General features: G+C 45.4%; 1 protein-coding gene across 1 annotated transcript in view; it reads left to right on the top strand.

Annotated features, from left to right (window-relative positions):
- Positions 1 to 16,221, top strand: part of CCDC33 (coiled-coil domain containing 33) — a 188,955-nt gene that overhangs the window by 80,505 nt on the left and 92,229 nt on the right. Inside the window, exons 12-14 of the mRNA XM_075343568.1 lie at positions 1,704 to 1,837; positions 1,995 to 2,066; positions 3,290 to 3,406. Coding sequence (XP_075199683.1) covers positions 1,704 to 1,837; positions 1,995 to 2,066; positions 3,290 to 3,406 — 323 coding nt within the window. The remainder of the gene's footprint in view (positions 1 to 1,703; positions 1,838 to 1,994; positions 2,067 to 3,289; positions 3,407 to 16,221) is intronic.

Genomic DNA, 16,221 nt, shown 5'->3' with positions numbered 1-16,221 from the left:
ACACAAAGGTGCAGGGAAAGGCAGCCACCACTAACTGTCCGGGAGAAGCCACAGCAGCCGGCTGCGGGACCCGTCCATCCAGCCGTTTGGTTTACCAGAGACTTTGCGTACCTTTGTGGCTGAGTGAGTACTACCGTGCCGTCTGGCACCGCGCTGCGCAGTCCAAGCAACCCTGCACCCATCCAACCCTGCCTCCCCGTCATCTCACCGGGCCCCGGGACCACCAACCCCTACCCACGGAGGGGTAAAACAACATCCCAGCTGCTCCCTGCCATCGCTCCCGGGATCCCCGTCACCAGCAGCGGTGGTGCCCAACCTCACCACAACCCATGGGTGGCGTCACAGACCAAATCCCCAAACCAAACTACCCCCTTTCACTCACGGGCGAGGAGCGCCGCTCGAGTTCCCGGATCCGGCCCACCGCTTGAGCCACCGAGCAGCCATCGCAGCAGCGCCGGACCAGAGCGTTAGCGAGCGCAGCGCAGCGGCGTCCTTCCCCGCCCGCGACAAATGTGCATGTCAGAGGCATGGTCGATCTCACCTCTCTGCGACCACCGTTGGTTTTCGGCTAAGTGCACATGATCAGAATGTACCAGGACTTCGAGTCATGCGCACTACACCAGTTTGAAGTCAGGACGCATACAACGGCTTCTTGGTATGCATGACTGGAAGTCCGGGACTTCTGATCTTGCGCACTGAGCCAAAATCCAGTGGCGGGCACGGTGGCAGCAGAGATGTGAGAGCGACCATGCCTGTGACGCTGTGCATTCATTAGCATGTTAGCATGCCCATAGGGACATGCTTACATGTTAAGGCGGCCGACTAGCCAAGGGAACTAATACCCTTGCGACTAGTCTCTGGCCTTATTAGCATATTATTAAGGATCTTTAGAAATACTTTTTCCAAAGATCTCTTTATGTATGCTACTAGATGCTGGGACAGGTAGGCAGGGATCAGAAATACAGTGGAACCTTGGATTACGAGCATAATTCCGGGAGTGTGCTCTTAAACCAAGTTACTCTTATATCAAAATGAATTTTCCCGTAGGAAATCATTGAAACACAGACAATTCGTTCCACAGCCCAAAAATATTTACTGTATTTATACAAACATTACAGTAATACAAAATAATGTACTGTAGTCATATAAAATTACATTACACTAATACAAAATACTGTACAATACAGTAAAAAACATATAAAGCAAATTAAGCTGCACTTTAGCTCACAATAAGTTGTGGGTGTGCGAGAGGTACAGTACAAGCAATGTGCTGTACTGGTTAGCAGAAAGAAAGTACAGTACTGTATCCACAAATGCAAATTGATAGCCATGCTGTATAGTATATACTGTACTGTACAATGGTATACGGTGTACAGTACACAGTACATATGTATAGAAAGTTACCTTCAGAGCGCGGTGAAAGGACAGAACCAGACTTGTGCACGGTGAGTATTTGCTCTTCTTGCAAAGCATTGCTCTTAAACCAAGTTACAAATTTGTAAAAAGCTTTGCTTGTCTTGCAAAACGCTCTCAAACCAAGTTACTCTAAAACCAAGGTTCCACTATATGCACCAAGAACTGCTCGTGATTTTGGGTGCATATTGCACCTGACAGGTTCACTGGTGGCAAAGAGACTAGGTTGTGTAATGTGATGTCATATATGTGTGCCATCAATCTTATTCAGTATATATGTTATATTTTAGATTCCAGGCGTGTCCCATGGCACCTGTCCAACAACTGTGGGTTTTCAGTGGTTCCATTGGACATGGAAGTCTATCACAAGCTGATATCGGGTACCAGCAACAAGGCCCTAACCATAACTGGTGTACCAATTCAGGTAAACTCAGTAGATGAGCTGAAATAATGAACAATTCGGTGTCATTACCTGATAGAAATGAACCGTTTCTTGAATGGAAAGAATTAATGGAATTATTAGTGGTTCACAGTACTTGGATATGGCAAAGTAGCCCTTTCTAAACTTTTTTCTACCCTAGGGTACAGAGCTGAAGACCGTTTTGGGTGAGGCTCCCTGTGTGTCACTGCAGGTCCTACTGCTGAAGACTGAGGTAAGAGGAGACATTTTTTCAGTATTTCCGTATGTTATTGGTTACTTTTCCAGAGTTTTTTCCTCCTGTGCTTCTTTTTGTTGTTGTTGTTCGCATTCAGCTCTATTTTATCAGTCTCTTTCTGCTTCTCTTCGATGCTCTGTATTCCTCTATGCTATTGGCATAAGTCTTTTGTACAATTCTGTATCGTGCCCTCTGGATGATGGGGTACTTTTACTGAGATCATGTAAAAAACACACAAGAACATTTATCACAAGTGCCTGAACAATTGAAGACAATATGGAACGCCGTCTTCTGTCAATCACTACTTCTCCCCCCATCGCGCTTCTTGGCTTTTCTCTCTTCTCTCATTTATAATCTGAACTAACAAGCTGTCGATATCTTTTCATATCACCCCTCAGGGCTAGTGGGAGGTGGACAAGGAGAAGCTTCTGCTTAATTTCCCCCATGGGACAGAACAGAAAAAAAGAGGAGGGGACCTTTTGAATAATTCAGGGGTTTCTTACCCTTGAGCTGCAATAAATAACCGCCCTCCTTCTCTGATGGCAGCCACTGAATTAATTCCGAGACTCATCACTTAAACCCCATGCCTACCAAAGGGAAACATAAAAAAGAACGCCTGTGAAGATATGTGCTTACATCTGGGGTATTTAAACAAATGAGAGGCCATGGAAGCAATGTTAGCTTGTATGATTTTATGCTGCTAATTGTAAGGGCAGAATTCAGCTTTTACAAAAGAGACAGGTGACAGAAAAGAGGAGCTGGCAATGGCGACAGGTAGATGTGCCAGCATCGTATGACCCAGGCCCTTAAAGAGGTTGATTAAAGAGCTTTGGATTGGAGGGGTGAAATGGAAATGTATGTCTGTAAATGTCAGTTTTTCATGCTTTGGCCTGAGATTTGCGTGTCTTTGCTGCAGTCCTGTGTTAATCATAGAGTAATGAATAAAGCTCATGCAGACACACACTATAGCCTACTCACAAATACACCCCAGATGTCTATCATTATCTTCTATTACACACTAATGCTTCCATTTTGTAGAGTGGCACGAAGAAGCAAATGACTAAGACTAGTCATTTCACAGTGGTGTATTCTGCATATGAGCCAGACACAGATGCTTATGACTATGTACATTCTACGTAGCTCTCTGAATATCTCGGTCAATTTCAGGATAGTTGTGTCCCCCAAGATTATATCTATACATGAATATTATTTCTCTTCAGCACCCAGATTTCTTTCTGAGCCCGTCCGAGGTCCTACCATCCACTGACTGGCAGACACAAGAGAATAAGAGTGTACACCAGACTAGAGAGGACACAGCATCTCTCAACAAGGAGAAGGTAACTTCCAAAAAGCATCTAATTTATGAAAGTTAGGTAATCATTAAGAGGAGAACAAAGAATATGGCCCAATGCTTCCATAATTATCATGCGCTGTTCGGCTCTGCACGCACTTGGTGGTGTTACAAGGTGTATCTTTTTTAATGGTGTGAAACAAAGGACTGTTTTTACTATATTTTTTGTGGGCAGTCTGCAAAAGTGCTTTCTCAAGGTTCTAAGCAGTGAAAATTATTTTATTTTTGAGAACACAAAGGATTTTTAATAGATTAGGTTGAGAAGTTGTTTATTTTCCAATAATTTATGATAATGAGAAAACCACTTTAACCATTTCAGGACCGCCCATTTATTAAAAATGTCTGGGTGGTCCTCTCTCTATTTTCCACTGACATTCCAATACTTCACTACATAATGAAGCTTCTGCACGTCATTGAGTTAGTTAGACACAGCTGGACTCCCTGCATAGATGGCAGACATGATTTATTATCATGTCTGCCTTCTCCATAGCTGTGTGCAGCTGAATGGACAAGCTGTTGTGTATATGTGATGCCCCTGAGGCTTCAGTCGCCACAGGTTATTGCATTTGACTTAAGGTGCAGTACTTATCCCGGGTAAGGAAAAGGTTAACCACTGGTTTTCACTTGCACAACACACACGCAGCTTAGCAGCCACCCACTGTAACTGGGCTAAAGGTGGTTACCATAATAACGGGTTTTTCCCAGCCACCAGTGAGTCATCAGATAGGTGTGGGTATTACAGGGGAAGAGAGAGAACACACACACTTTCACGTCAGAATAGTCTGAGACTCAGAAGAACACGGTCGCTATAGAGAGTGCTTCAGAACTTCTATAGTTAGGATCGGGCAGACTGGAAGGAGCAGGAGACGACAGTGAAGGAGCTTGCTGACCGGTAGCTCCTGTGGACGGAGCAGAAATACGGTTGCTGAAGGGAGAGCTTCATTGCTCCTTTGGAATCGGCACTAATCAGGGTGCAGAGCCCTAGGGTGGAAAAGACTTCACGTTGGATCACCAGAATCTGCAGGACAGGGGGATTGTATGTCCCTCTGGCCACCACAGTTCCCGGAGTACAGTGCTACATAGAGTCCGGGGTTGTGATCTAAGCCAGGCCCCACCACGGACCCGTGGCACCTGCAGACGGGACAGGAACTTTAACACTACATCGGGGTCCCCAAGCACTTCCGGTCACGGGGATCCACACTAAAAAGCGCAAGGAGGAAGGGCCCACAGACTACCACACCAGTTCTGACATTTGACTTACCCGGCATCGGCTGGAGTTTAATCGCAGCGGAGACTGGTGCCTCCGGGCAATCTACGAACTGTAAGTAAAAGACCTGGAACCGCAATTGTAGTGTCACTCTTTTATTGCTTTGGCGCCAACAGCCACCATCTCCCCATCACCTTCCCGGGGCCCTCTCCACCTGTGGGGAGCAGAACCACCCTTGCTGCGACACCATCAGCCCTGGAGGACATCACCTGCAGCGGCAGCTAATCCCTGGTCGCATACCACAGGTGGTGTCACAAAACAACCTCCATCATCCCCATCCTCCATCATCCTTTCCCTTTATTGTACGCCTCGGGGCCACGAAACCGGGCAGGGCCACCCGTGACATCCCCAGATCTGACATCACCGGCCTGGCGAAGAGTAAAGTGGGCTTTACACGCTACGACATCGCTAATGCGAAGTCGTTGGGGTCACGGAATTTGTGACACACATCCAGCCGCATTAGCGATGCCGTTGCGTGTGACACCTATGAGCGATTTTGCATCGTCGCAAAAACGTGCAAAATCGCTCATCGGTGACATGGGGGTCCATTCTCGAATATCGTTGGAGCTGCAGGTACGAAGTAGTTGGTCGCTCCTGCGGCAGCACACATCGCTCCGTGTGATGCCGCAGGAATGAGGAACCTCTCCTTACCTGCCGACGGCCCCAATGCGGAAGGAAGTAGGTGGGCGGGATGTTACGTCCCACTCATCTCCGCCCCTCCGCTTCTATTGGGCTGCCGCTCAGTGACGTCGCTGTGACGCCGCACGGACCGCCCTCTTAGAAAAGAGGTGGTTCGCCGGTCACATCGACGTCGCAGTATGTGTGACGGGTCCGGCCGATGCTGTGCAACATGGGCAGCGATTTGCCCGTGTCGCACAACCGATGGGGGCGGGAACGCACGCTAGCGATATCGGTACCGATATCGCAGCGTGTAAAGTAGCCTTAACAGTTAACCCCTTGCCCCATGGGTGCTACATATACATATTAGGAAGCACTGACAGTGCTTTCTTTTTCTGGCCAGTGATCATGTGATTGCTGGGTGTAGTGAGAATACAGGAGCTAACAAAACCCAGACAGCTCTTCTGTGCAGAGAAGAAACTGATTTACTTCTATAACCGGGCCTAATGTACCAGCCCCACTTACATAGGAAAGCAGCAATAAAACCAATGTGTTCAAATGCCCCCCAAAGGTCTTAAAGTGAACTTTTCAGGTGCAATATGTTCCCAGAACAATTAGCAGTTCTGGGTGCATATTGTTAATCCCTGCCTAACTGTCCCTGTATACACTAGCATAGATAAAGAAATCTTTAGAACAAGTATTTCTAACAATTTTTTTTAATATGCTAATGAGGCCAGTGACTAGTCGTTTCCTTTGGCTAGTTGGCCCCCTTAGCATGTTAGCACTCTCTTGTGTGCATACTAAGATGCTAATGAATGTGCAGTGCTAGAGGCATGGTCGGGCTCACCTCTGCTGCCACCGCTGGTTTTCGGCTTAGTGCACAGGATCAGAACGTCCCCGGACTTCCTAGAAGTCCAGGACTTCTGATCATGTGCACTGAGCCGAAATCCAGCATTGGGCACAGTGGCAGCAGAGGTGAGATATCTCTGATGCTGCGTATTCATTAGCATGTTAGTATGCCCACAGGAGGGTGATAACATGCTAAGGGGGCGAACTAGCCAGGGGAAAAAACGCCCATGCACCCAGAACTGCTCATGGTTTTGGTGCATATTGCACCTGATAGGTTCCTTTTCAGGGGGGGGCACACTGTTCAACATAAATGAGAGAATAAATAAATGAAAAAGCATGACTAAATAAATAAATTAATTAAACACTAAACTTAAAAAAGAAAGACACTGCCAGTCTGAATCGCTATTTCTAGACACTCCCTAATTACCCAAATGAAAAAAATCTCTCCAATATATAAATAGAATTTCTATGGAAAGGGGAACACAAGTCACAATGTTTTTAGTGGTCCGTTGTAGTCATAAGAAGAATTTTAAAAAATGTGAATATAGACATTGATTTAGGTTTTTTCTTTATGTTGCCCAGATACCATAAAAAAATAATATAAAACTGACGGAAACATGAAATTGTAAAAAAAAGTGCCTGGTCAGGAATTAGGGAAAATTGCTGGGTCATGAAATGTTTGAAAATAAATGTTCCTGGAGAAAGTATGCATAATCTGAGGTTATATGAAGTAAGTGTGCTCCCTTGCCCCTAAAGTGTCACCTGCCATGATGAGACTACTGTATGTAGATCCTGTACCAGGGCAGCTTTTCTTATACATTGGGGTGGTCTATGACATAGTGCCCCGAGATTTGCTGATAGAAGAACCTAGACATTGAGTAAGGCCTAAGATACATGGCATGAAAATCGGAGCGAGTGGAATGCAATAAAACATCGCATTCCACTCGGACCAATATTAGCCTATGTGCCAGCACCCATGAGCGATTATTTTCTCAGCCCTAATCGGACCGAAAAAACAATTGCAGTATGCTGCGACTGTAATGCGTTCCTGGTTTCTCTCGCACCCATTCAAGTCTATGGGGCGAGAGAAAAATCGCACTGCACTTGCGGTACACCGGTGCAGGGCGAGAATGGCAATAGCTGGCAATGGAGGAGAGAGGGAGAGAAATCCCTCCCACCCCTCCTTAGTGCCAGCCCTCCCCTTCTCAGTGCCGACCTACCCCCTCTCAGCTGGAGGTTCGATCGCATGATCGTACCTCAGTCGCAGTGACATTTGCATGATACTCGGCTCCCGCTATACTGCCAGTGTGAGCCGAGTGTCTTGCGAGGATCGCATTAGTCCCCCATGTGGCCCCGGCCTAAACCAGGTTGCCTTAACAGTTGACCTCTGGCACAGAGCCACCATGACAGATAATAAATACTTCCTAGGTGGGGAACGTTCTCAGATAATGGAGGAGACCACACCAAACATCAATCTTTATACATTTTTGCCCTTAAAGTTATGAATTATGAGACATCATTATTATGCTGCACTGTCTGCTGGTGAACACATTGTTTTCTTTTGCAACAACTGCTGACTATTAGGTTTAAGAAGTATTTTCCAGAGATAAAGACTGAGATATTGCTGTTTGTATAAAGATAGATGCCAATGTTCAGCTTTGTGCGCTTAACAGATCTCCATTGACAGAGACAAAGTGCACCGGAAATTATCTCTGTGGATTAAAAAGTAGGATAGCGAGAGAAGGCATGATAGAGGGATGATGAGCTGGAAAAATGGAGCCAGTAATTGTGGTGTACACAATTCTGCTGTTTTCCGTGGGATGTCTCCACAGATGGATTATTCCACAAAAGAAAGGATGAAAGAGCGAGCGATGAAAGTCAAACAGCGGCTTTTCTGCTTATCTCTGGCGTCCAGAGTGTAACTGTATGTGTGCTGAGGCTTCTCATCCAGGCCTGTGTGTTGGGGAAACTGCTGAGCCCTCTCTTCTGGGGCTGGTTAACTTTGTTTTGTAATCCAGCATCTGTGTACAATCATTCCCTACAGATATGGTGTTATATTTATGCCCATGTTGGAATGTGCTGTATATTTGTTTAACAACTTGGAAATGAGAAAGTACTGACAGATGAGCTTATCCAAATCATTAGCAATCCAATACACACATTACATCAGAGCAGAATTCGTCTAACTTGCCCCATTCAGAATAATAAGAATTCATTTCAGACTCCTGACAACTGGATGGATCCGTCTCATGATGATGACAAATCACATTTTCGATTACATCCATGAAAAGGTGTAAATAAGTTGTGCTTTGAACTGTAGATCTGCGTCTTCAGATTTTCTTCTGAGAAAAAGCACAAGCTCAGCGAAAGTTCAGCGGGAAGACGGCGCATCGAGATGAGATATTCATTATATCAAGGACAGAACGGTTATAAATTAAAAGCTACTAAACATCAGGGAGAAAAAGATTAGCAGATAACTCATCCTCATTACCAAAATAGCCTAGAGAATTGTTTTAAGCTATATTTCAGTTTTCCTAAAAATTAATTTCTTAAATACTGAACTAATGTACTTTTAATATGTATTTAGCATAGTGTTTACGCTCACATGATACTTACTACATACTGTATCTTGACAAATGGTTTATGACAAGCAATTTATATCTATGTTGTCTGAAATCCCTCTGTTGTCCATAGTATATAATGTCAATATATGAAAGCACAATGACTTTTTTTAGACAGATTCTATGTGGATAGAAGAGGATGGAGGGGGTGGAGCTCTGCCTCTTACTCCTCCCTCTTACTCCTCCCTCTGCCTCTAGCTCCTCCCTCTGCCTCTAGCTCCTCCCTCTGCCTCCACCTCCTCCCTCTGCCTCCACCTCCTCCCTCTGCCTCTAGCTCCTCCCTTTGCCTCTAGCTCCTCCCTCTGTCTCTAGCTCCTCCCTCTACCTCTAGCTCCTCTCTCTGCCTCCAGCTCCTCTCTCTGCCTCTAGCTCCTCTCTCTGCCTCTAGCTTCTCCCTCTGCCTCTTACTCCTCCCTCTGCCTCTAGCTCCCCCCTTTGCCTCTAGCTCCTCCCTTTGTATCTAGCCCCTCCCTCTGCCTCCAGCTCCTCCCTCTGTCTCTAGCTCCTCCCTCTTTCTCTAGCTCCTCCCTCTACCTCTAGCTCCTCTCTCTGCCTCTTACTCCTCCCTCTGCCTCCAGCTCCTCTCTCTGCCTCTAGCTCCTCTCTCTGCCTCTAGCTTCTCCCTATGCCTCTTACTCCTCCCTCTGCCTCTAGCTCCCCCCTTTGCCTCTAGCTCCTCCCTTTGTCTCTAGCCCCTCCCTCTGCCTCCAGCTCCTCCCTCTGTCTCTAGCTCCTCTCTCTGCCTCTAGCTTCTCCCTCTGCCTCTTACACCTCCCTCTGCCTCTAGCTCCTCCCTCTGCATCTAGCCCCTCCCTTTGCCTCCAACTCCTCCCTCTACCTCTAGCTCCTCCCTCTTCCCTTCATTATAAACTTTCATCAGTAACCTCTGCCATTTCCTATATTAGTAATGGGAATGTCTTCACTGCATACAGATAAAACCTCAGAATTAAGAAGTTTAATAATGACTGATCTATTCTGACAAAGAAAGAAGCAAATCTGTCTAAAATATATTATAAAGTTCCTTATTGTTGCATCCAAAAGGCTACATTGTATAGTACAAGCACAGTGGATGAGATGTATAGAAATCCCATGCCCACTGTGCTTCTTTTGTACGCAGCATAAACTGATATGCGGCCTCAGCATATCAATTTATGCTCTCAGAGATGCGAGTGTTCTCAGTGGGAGAACGCAACGAAAGTACGCAGAATCCAGAACCCTGATCGTGTGTGATGATACATTACCCCTGTGGAGAACACTAGTGTCTCTGCAAGAGGAGTGACACCGTGTCTAGAACACGGTGTGTGCGGGTTGTGTGGACATACCCCTTGGAACTGGGGTGCACACATCCTAAGATAGGTTTGAGAGCAACTTACCTAAAATAATCAGGCCTACAGTCTTTGACTTAATGGATAAATATTGCCCATATTACAAGTACAGTGAAGTGAAGGAAATAATTACTTGATCCCTTGCTGATTTTGTAAGTTTGCCACTGACAAAGACATGAACAGTCTATAAATTTTATGGGTAGCTTAATTTTAACAGTGAGAGATAGAATATTCAAAATAAAATCCAGAAAATCAGATTGTATAAATTATAAAAATGTATTTGCATTTCGCAGAGAGAAATAAGTATTTGATCCCTCTGGCAAACAAGACTTAACACTTGGTGGCAAAAGCCTTGTTGGAAGCACAGCAGTCAGACGTTTTTTGTAGTTGATGATGAGGTTTCCGCACATGTCAGGAGGAATTTTGGTCCACTCCTCTTTGCAGATCATCTCTAAATCATTAAGATTTGTGACTCTCACTTGGCAACTCGGAGCTTCAGCTCCCTCCATAAGTTTTCTATGGGATTAAGGTCTGGAGACTGGCTAGGCCACTCCATGACCTTTAATGTGCTTCTATTTTAGCAACTCCTTTGTTGTCTTGGCTGTATGTTCTGGGTCATTGTCATACTGGAAGACCAAGACACGACCCATTTTTAATGTGCTGGCGGAGGGAAGGTGGTTGTCACTCAGGATTTTACGGTACATTGCTCCATCCATTGTCCCATTGATGCAGTGAAGGAGTCATGTGCCCTTAGCAGAGAAACACCCTCAAAACATAATCTTTCCACCTCCATGCTTGACAGTGGGGATGGTGTTCTTTGGGTCATAGGCAGCATTTCTCTTCCTCCAAACACGGTGAGTTGCGTTAAGGCCAAAGAGCTCAATTTTTGTCTCATCTGACCATGGCACCTTCTCCCATCGCTCTCAGAAACAACCAGGTGTTCATTGGAAAACTTCAGATGGGTCTGCACATGTGCCTTCTTGAGCAGTGGGACTTTGCGGGCACTGCAGAATTTTAAGTCATTATGGCGTAATACGTTACTAATGGTTTTCTTGGTGACAGTGGTCCCAGCTGCCTTGAGATCTTGAACAAGTTCTCCCCGTGTACTTTTAGGCTGATCTCTCACCTTCCTCAGGATCCTGGATACCCCATGGGGTGAGATTTTGTATGGAGCCCCAGATCGATGTTGATTGACACTCATTTTGTATTTCCTCCATTTTCTGACTATTACACAAACAGTTGTCTCTTTCTCACCCAGGTCTTACTTATGGTTTTATAGCCCATTCCAGCCTTGTGGAGGTCTATGATCTTGTCCCTGACATCCTTAGAAAGCTCTTTGGTCTTGCTCATGTTGTAGAAGATAGAGTCTGACTAGTTAATTGAGTGTGGAGACAGGAGTCTTTTATACAGGTGACAATTTAAGACAGGTGTCTTTATTGCAGGTAACGAGTTGATTAGGAGTGCCTAAGTGGTCTGTAGGAGCCAGAACTCTTAATTAGAGTTGAGCGGACTTCTAATAATCCGGGTCCGACGGATCCGTTGCGGATCGGAAAAGAAGTCCGGAATCCGATCCGGAATCCGGACCCATGTATGTGAATGAGGAACGGATCCGGGACGAGAGAGAGAGAGAGTGGGAGAGAGAGACGGAGAGGGGGGAGAGAGAGAGAGAGAGAAAAAAAATAAAAATAAAAATATCCCGGATCTGGATCGTGCAGCCGGATTCCCGCGACCGGGTCGGACCCGGATTGGACTCTGAAACCGCGCAGATCCGGATTTTTAAAGTTCGGATCCGCTCAACACTACTCTTAATGGTTGGTAGGGGATCAAATGCTTATTTCTCTCTGCAAAATACAAAAAAATAATGTGATTTTCTGGACTTTATTTTGGATATTCTATTTCTCACTGTTAAAATTAACCTACACTTAAAACTATAGACTGTTCATGTCCTTGTCAGTGGGCAAACCTATAAAAAGCAGCAAGAGATCAAATCATTTTTTCCTTCACTGCATGTAAGCACAGTCAATCCTAGTGGCTCTTGTTCTTTGATCTTAGTTACCCATACTAATAAAACTTTTTCATCTCTTCAGGAGTTTTCTTTAGTCATCATGATATACACATCTTGTTAAACATTAAAAGGAACCTGTCAGGTGCAATATGCACCCAGAACCATGAGCAGTCCTGGGTGCATATTGCTAATCACTGCCTAACCTTCCCTGTATACACTAGCATAGATAAAGAGATCTGTAAAACAAGTGTTTCTAAAGATCTTTTATCGTATGCTAATGAGCTTGGGGACTAGTCCCAAGGGGGTTGCTTCCCTTGCCAGTCGGCTCCATTAGCATGTTAGTACGCCCCTTTGGGCATGCTAACATGCTAATGAATGTGCAGTGTCACAGGATGATCTCACTCACCCCTCTGCTGCTATTGCCGTCCGACGCTGGATTTCGGCTCAGTGTGCATGACCACGGAATTTGGGTCATGCGCACTATGAAGCCGGGTGTATGTGTCCTGGCTTCAAACTTAAGTAGTGCGCATGACCCAAACTCTGGAATCATGAGTACTGAGCCGAAATCCAGCGTCGGTCGGCTATGGTAGCGGAGAGGGGAGTGAGATCATCCTCTGACGCTGCACATTCACTAGCATATAAGCACACCCACAGGGATGTACCAACATGCTCAATGAGCTGATTAGCAAGGGAAGCAACGATAAAAGATCTTTAGAAACACTTTTTCTTAAGATCTCTTTATCTATGCTTGTGTATACAGGGACGATTAGGCAGTGATTAGAAATATCTAAGAACTGCTTGTGGTTCTGGGTGCATATTGGGCCTTTAAGGTGAATAATGTGGAGGAATGATGGATTAGAAATATAAATCCAATATTACCGGACACCTGGTAGCATCTGCTGTGTGTAAATAAATTAGTTAGCAAATATCTGAAACAGCAACCTTTCACTGTGTACATTCTAATTAACAAATAGGTGCTACATTAATGGTGACCATAATGGTCTCTAAGGTAGACGGGCTGTCTACACTCTGCCAGAGGCTTTACATAGTAGAAATGGAAATGCCATATTTCCCTGCCATATTGATGATAATCTAATATCAACATCATCCATGGATATATCTGTGATCTGGGGACATGATTGTTTCTGTGGATTCAAGTGTCCAGGTTTGCAGCCTTGGGAAAACCACAAAAATATATCAACTTGAATTATGGATATATCATAGTTGTGTTTGGGTCTAGGATGGTGAAAGTATGCTCGGAAATAAGGCGGTCATATTATTCCCCTAGGAGTTTTCGGTGGAAAAATATGACATTAATTAGAATTATGTCCTTGTACCACCTTTCCATGCATACTATTAGCCGCCCCCTTCTTGCCTGATCAGATGGATAGTTGAGGGAATGTGGATAGGACCGTTATAATAGCTCATCCAGAAACACTCATTGTCAGAAATCAGGAGGTCAATCTGTATTATAGATCTCTCCTAATATCTATAATGACTCCTCAGCAAAGAATCACGTGATGATCAAATCTGTAACGGCTTTTATTTATTGTTTTTGTTTTTTGTTTTATACTGTTTTTGAATTGAGAGTAAAGCCTGCTTTACACGGTACAATTACGCATACGATATCGTATGCGATGTGACCCGCCCCCATCGTATGTGCGGCATGTTCAATTTGTTGACCGTGTCGCACAAACCATTATTTCCCGTCACACATACTTACCCTTCCATACGACCTCGCTGTGGGCGGTGAACATCCACTTCCTGGAGTGGGAGGGACGTTCAGCGTCACCACGACATCACGCGGCAGCCGGCCAATAGAAGCGGAGGGGCAGAGATGAGCAGGACGTAAACATCCCGCCCACCTCCTTCCTACCACATTGCCGGCGGGTGCCACGGGACGCAGGTAAGCTGTTGTTCATTGTTCCGGGGTGTCACACACAGCGATGTGTGCCACCTCGGGAACATTGAACAACTGGACGTTCAATTTTTAGTAATTGAACGACGTGTATGCGATGAACGTTTTAACATTCAATTGCAATCGCACGGAGGTTTCACACGCTACAATGTAACTAACGATGCCGGATGTGCGTCACTTACGACATGACCCCGCCGACACATCATTAGATAAAGTGTAGCGTGTAAAGCCCGCTTAAGTGCTTTTAATATGACATCCTTTAGTCATTTTTGTAACCATTGTGCTTTTTTTGTATATTAAATCTAAAATGTAATAATTTTATTCTTTGCTGCTTAAATGTACCCACAACCTTGAAGGGTGAAAGTATAACTCAGTTGTGTTGTGCCAGGGCATGCCCAAGTGCAAGAAGAGTACCTATCAGGTGCTTAGGAAAGCAGGGTGGCGTGTATCTTTGGGGTACTTTGCACACTGCGACATCGCTAGCCGATGCTAGCGATGCTGAGCGCGATAGTACCCGCCCCCGTCGCACATGCAATATCTTGTGATAGCTGCCATAGCGAACATTATCGCTACGGCAGCTTCACACGCACTTACCTGCTCTGCGACGTCGCTCTGGCTGGCAACCCACCTCCTTCCTAAGGGGGCGGGTGGTGCGGCGTCACAGCGACGTCACATGGCAGGCGGCCAATAGAAGCGGAGGGGCGGAGATGAGCAGAACGTAAACATCCCGTCCACCTCCTTCCTTCCGCATTGGCGGTGGAGGCAGGTAAGGAGATGTTCCTTGCTCCTCGATGTGTGCTGCCGCAGGAACGAGGAACAACTTCGTATCTCCTATTGGTGTGACATTATGAAAATGTCCGACGCTACACAGATCACCGATTTACGACGCTTTTGCGATCGTTTATCGGCGCATCTAGGCTTTACATGTTGCGATGTCGCTACTGGCGCCGGATGTGCGTCACTTTCGAATTGACCCCGATGATATCGCAGTAGCGATGTCGCAATGTGCAAAGTACCCCTTAGGGTGTCAAGGAGACGAGGGGCGCTTAGCTAATTGTCAGCTTATTGCAAAAAGTGAGTGGACAAGTGTGAGAAGTGGAGTCTATTTTCACAGTCATATCCAAGTCATGTGTGCAGCAAGTTGGCGGTGTTGGTGACCGTGACACTGCTTGATTGTTCAGCACCCTGGATATAAATGTGAGTTATAATTTTCAATTGATTTAATGAGTCTGGCTCATCCACACTAATTACTTATTGCACCAATTTAGTTCTTACTGAGCAAACTCAAAAATATATATACGCCATGCTCTTATAGAGGTTATCCAGTACTTTTACATTGAAGGCCCATCCTTTGGATAGGTCATCAATGTCTAATCGGCCAGGTCCAACACCTGGCACCTCCGACAATCAGCTGTTCTCAGTGCTGACAGAGGCAGTAGGCAGCCACACATTTTCAGTTCCAGAGCTGCCCTGTCAACTGATAGTGGCCGCTGCCAGGTAATGCATATCCGCCAGTCAGACCCCTAGCACTTCCCATCTTAACTGTATTTCAATTTTTGGGTTAAAGATATTATTGAATATAGGTTTAAGCACTATATTTGAAGATATATTGTTCAAAACAGGGATAGGGGAAGCCATGTGTTTTTGCATGATTTATATGATCAACTTTTTTGATCACTCTCACCAATCAGCTGTTCTTGGTGCCGACAGTGGCAGCAAGTGGCTGGAAATGCTCAGCTCTGGAGCTGCTCCGTCTTCTGATAGCAACGCAGCTGGGTACTGCATATCCGCCTCCCATTCAAATCAATAGGAGGCGGGTGTGTGGTACCCAGCCACATCCACTATCAGAAGACGAAGCAACTCTGGAACTGAGCATTTCTGACCTCCTGCTGCCACCTCTTGCACCAAAGGCAGCTTATGGGTGGGGGTGCGAGGTGTCGGACCCCTTCCAATCAGACATTAATGACATATCCTAAGCATAGGCCATCAATGTAAAAGTAGTGGACAACCCCTTTATCAAATGAATATAACCCAGAATAAAAACATAATGCATAGGCGCACTGCAGCAAGTAGATAAATAGTAACATGTGTAAAAAACATAGGGTTTTGATCAAGCATTTATTTGATCAAGAAAATGTAAAAACCATCTCACCCCAATCAGGATGGTCCCGAACTCTAGTATATGGTCAGTGTTGATG

The sequence above is a fragment of the Anomaloglossus baeobatrachus genome, chromosome 4 (genome assembly GCF_048569485.1).
Source record: "Anomaloglossus baeobatrachus isolate aAnoBae1 chromosome 4, aAnoBae1.hap1, whole genome shotgun sequence".
NCBI lineage: Eukaryota > Metazoa > Chordata > Amphibia > Anura > Aromobatidae > Anomaloglossus > Anomaloglossus baeobatrachus.
The sequence above is the reverse complement of the archived record's forward strand: the minus strand, read 5'-3'. Positions and strand labels throughout refer to the sequence as shown.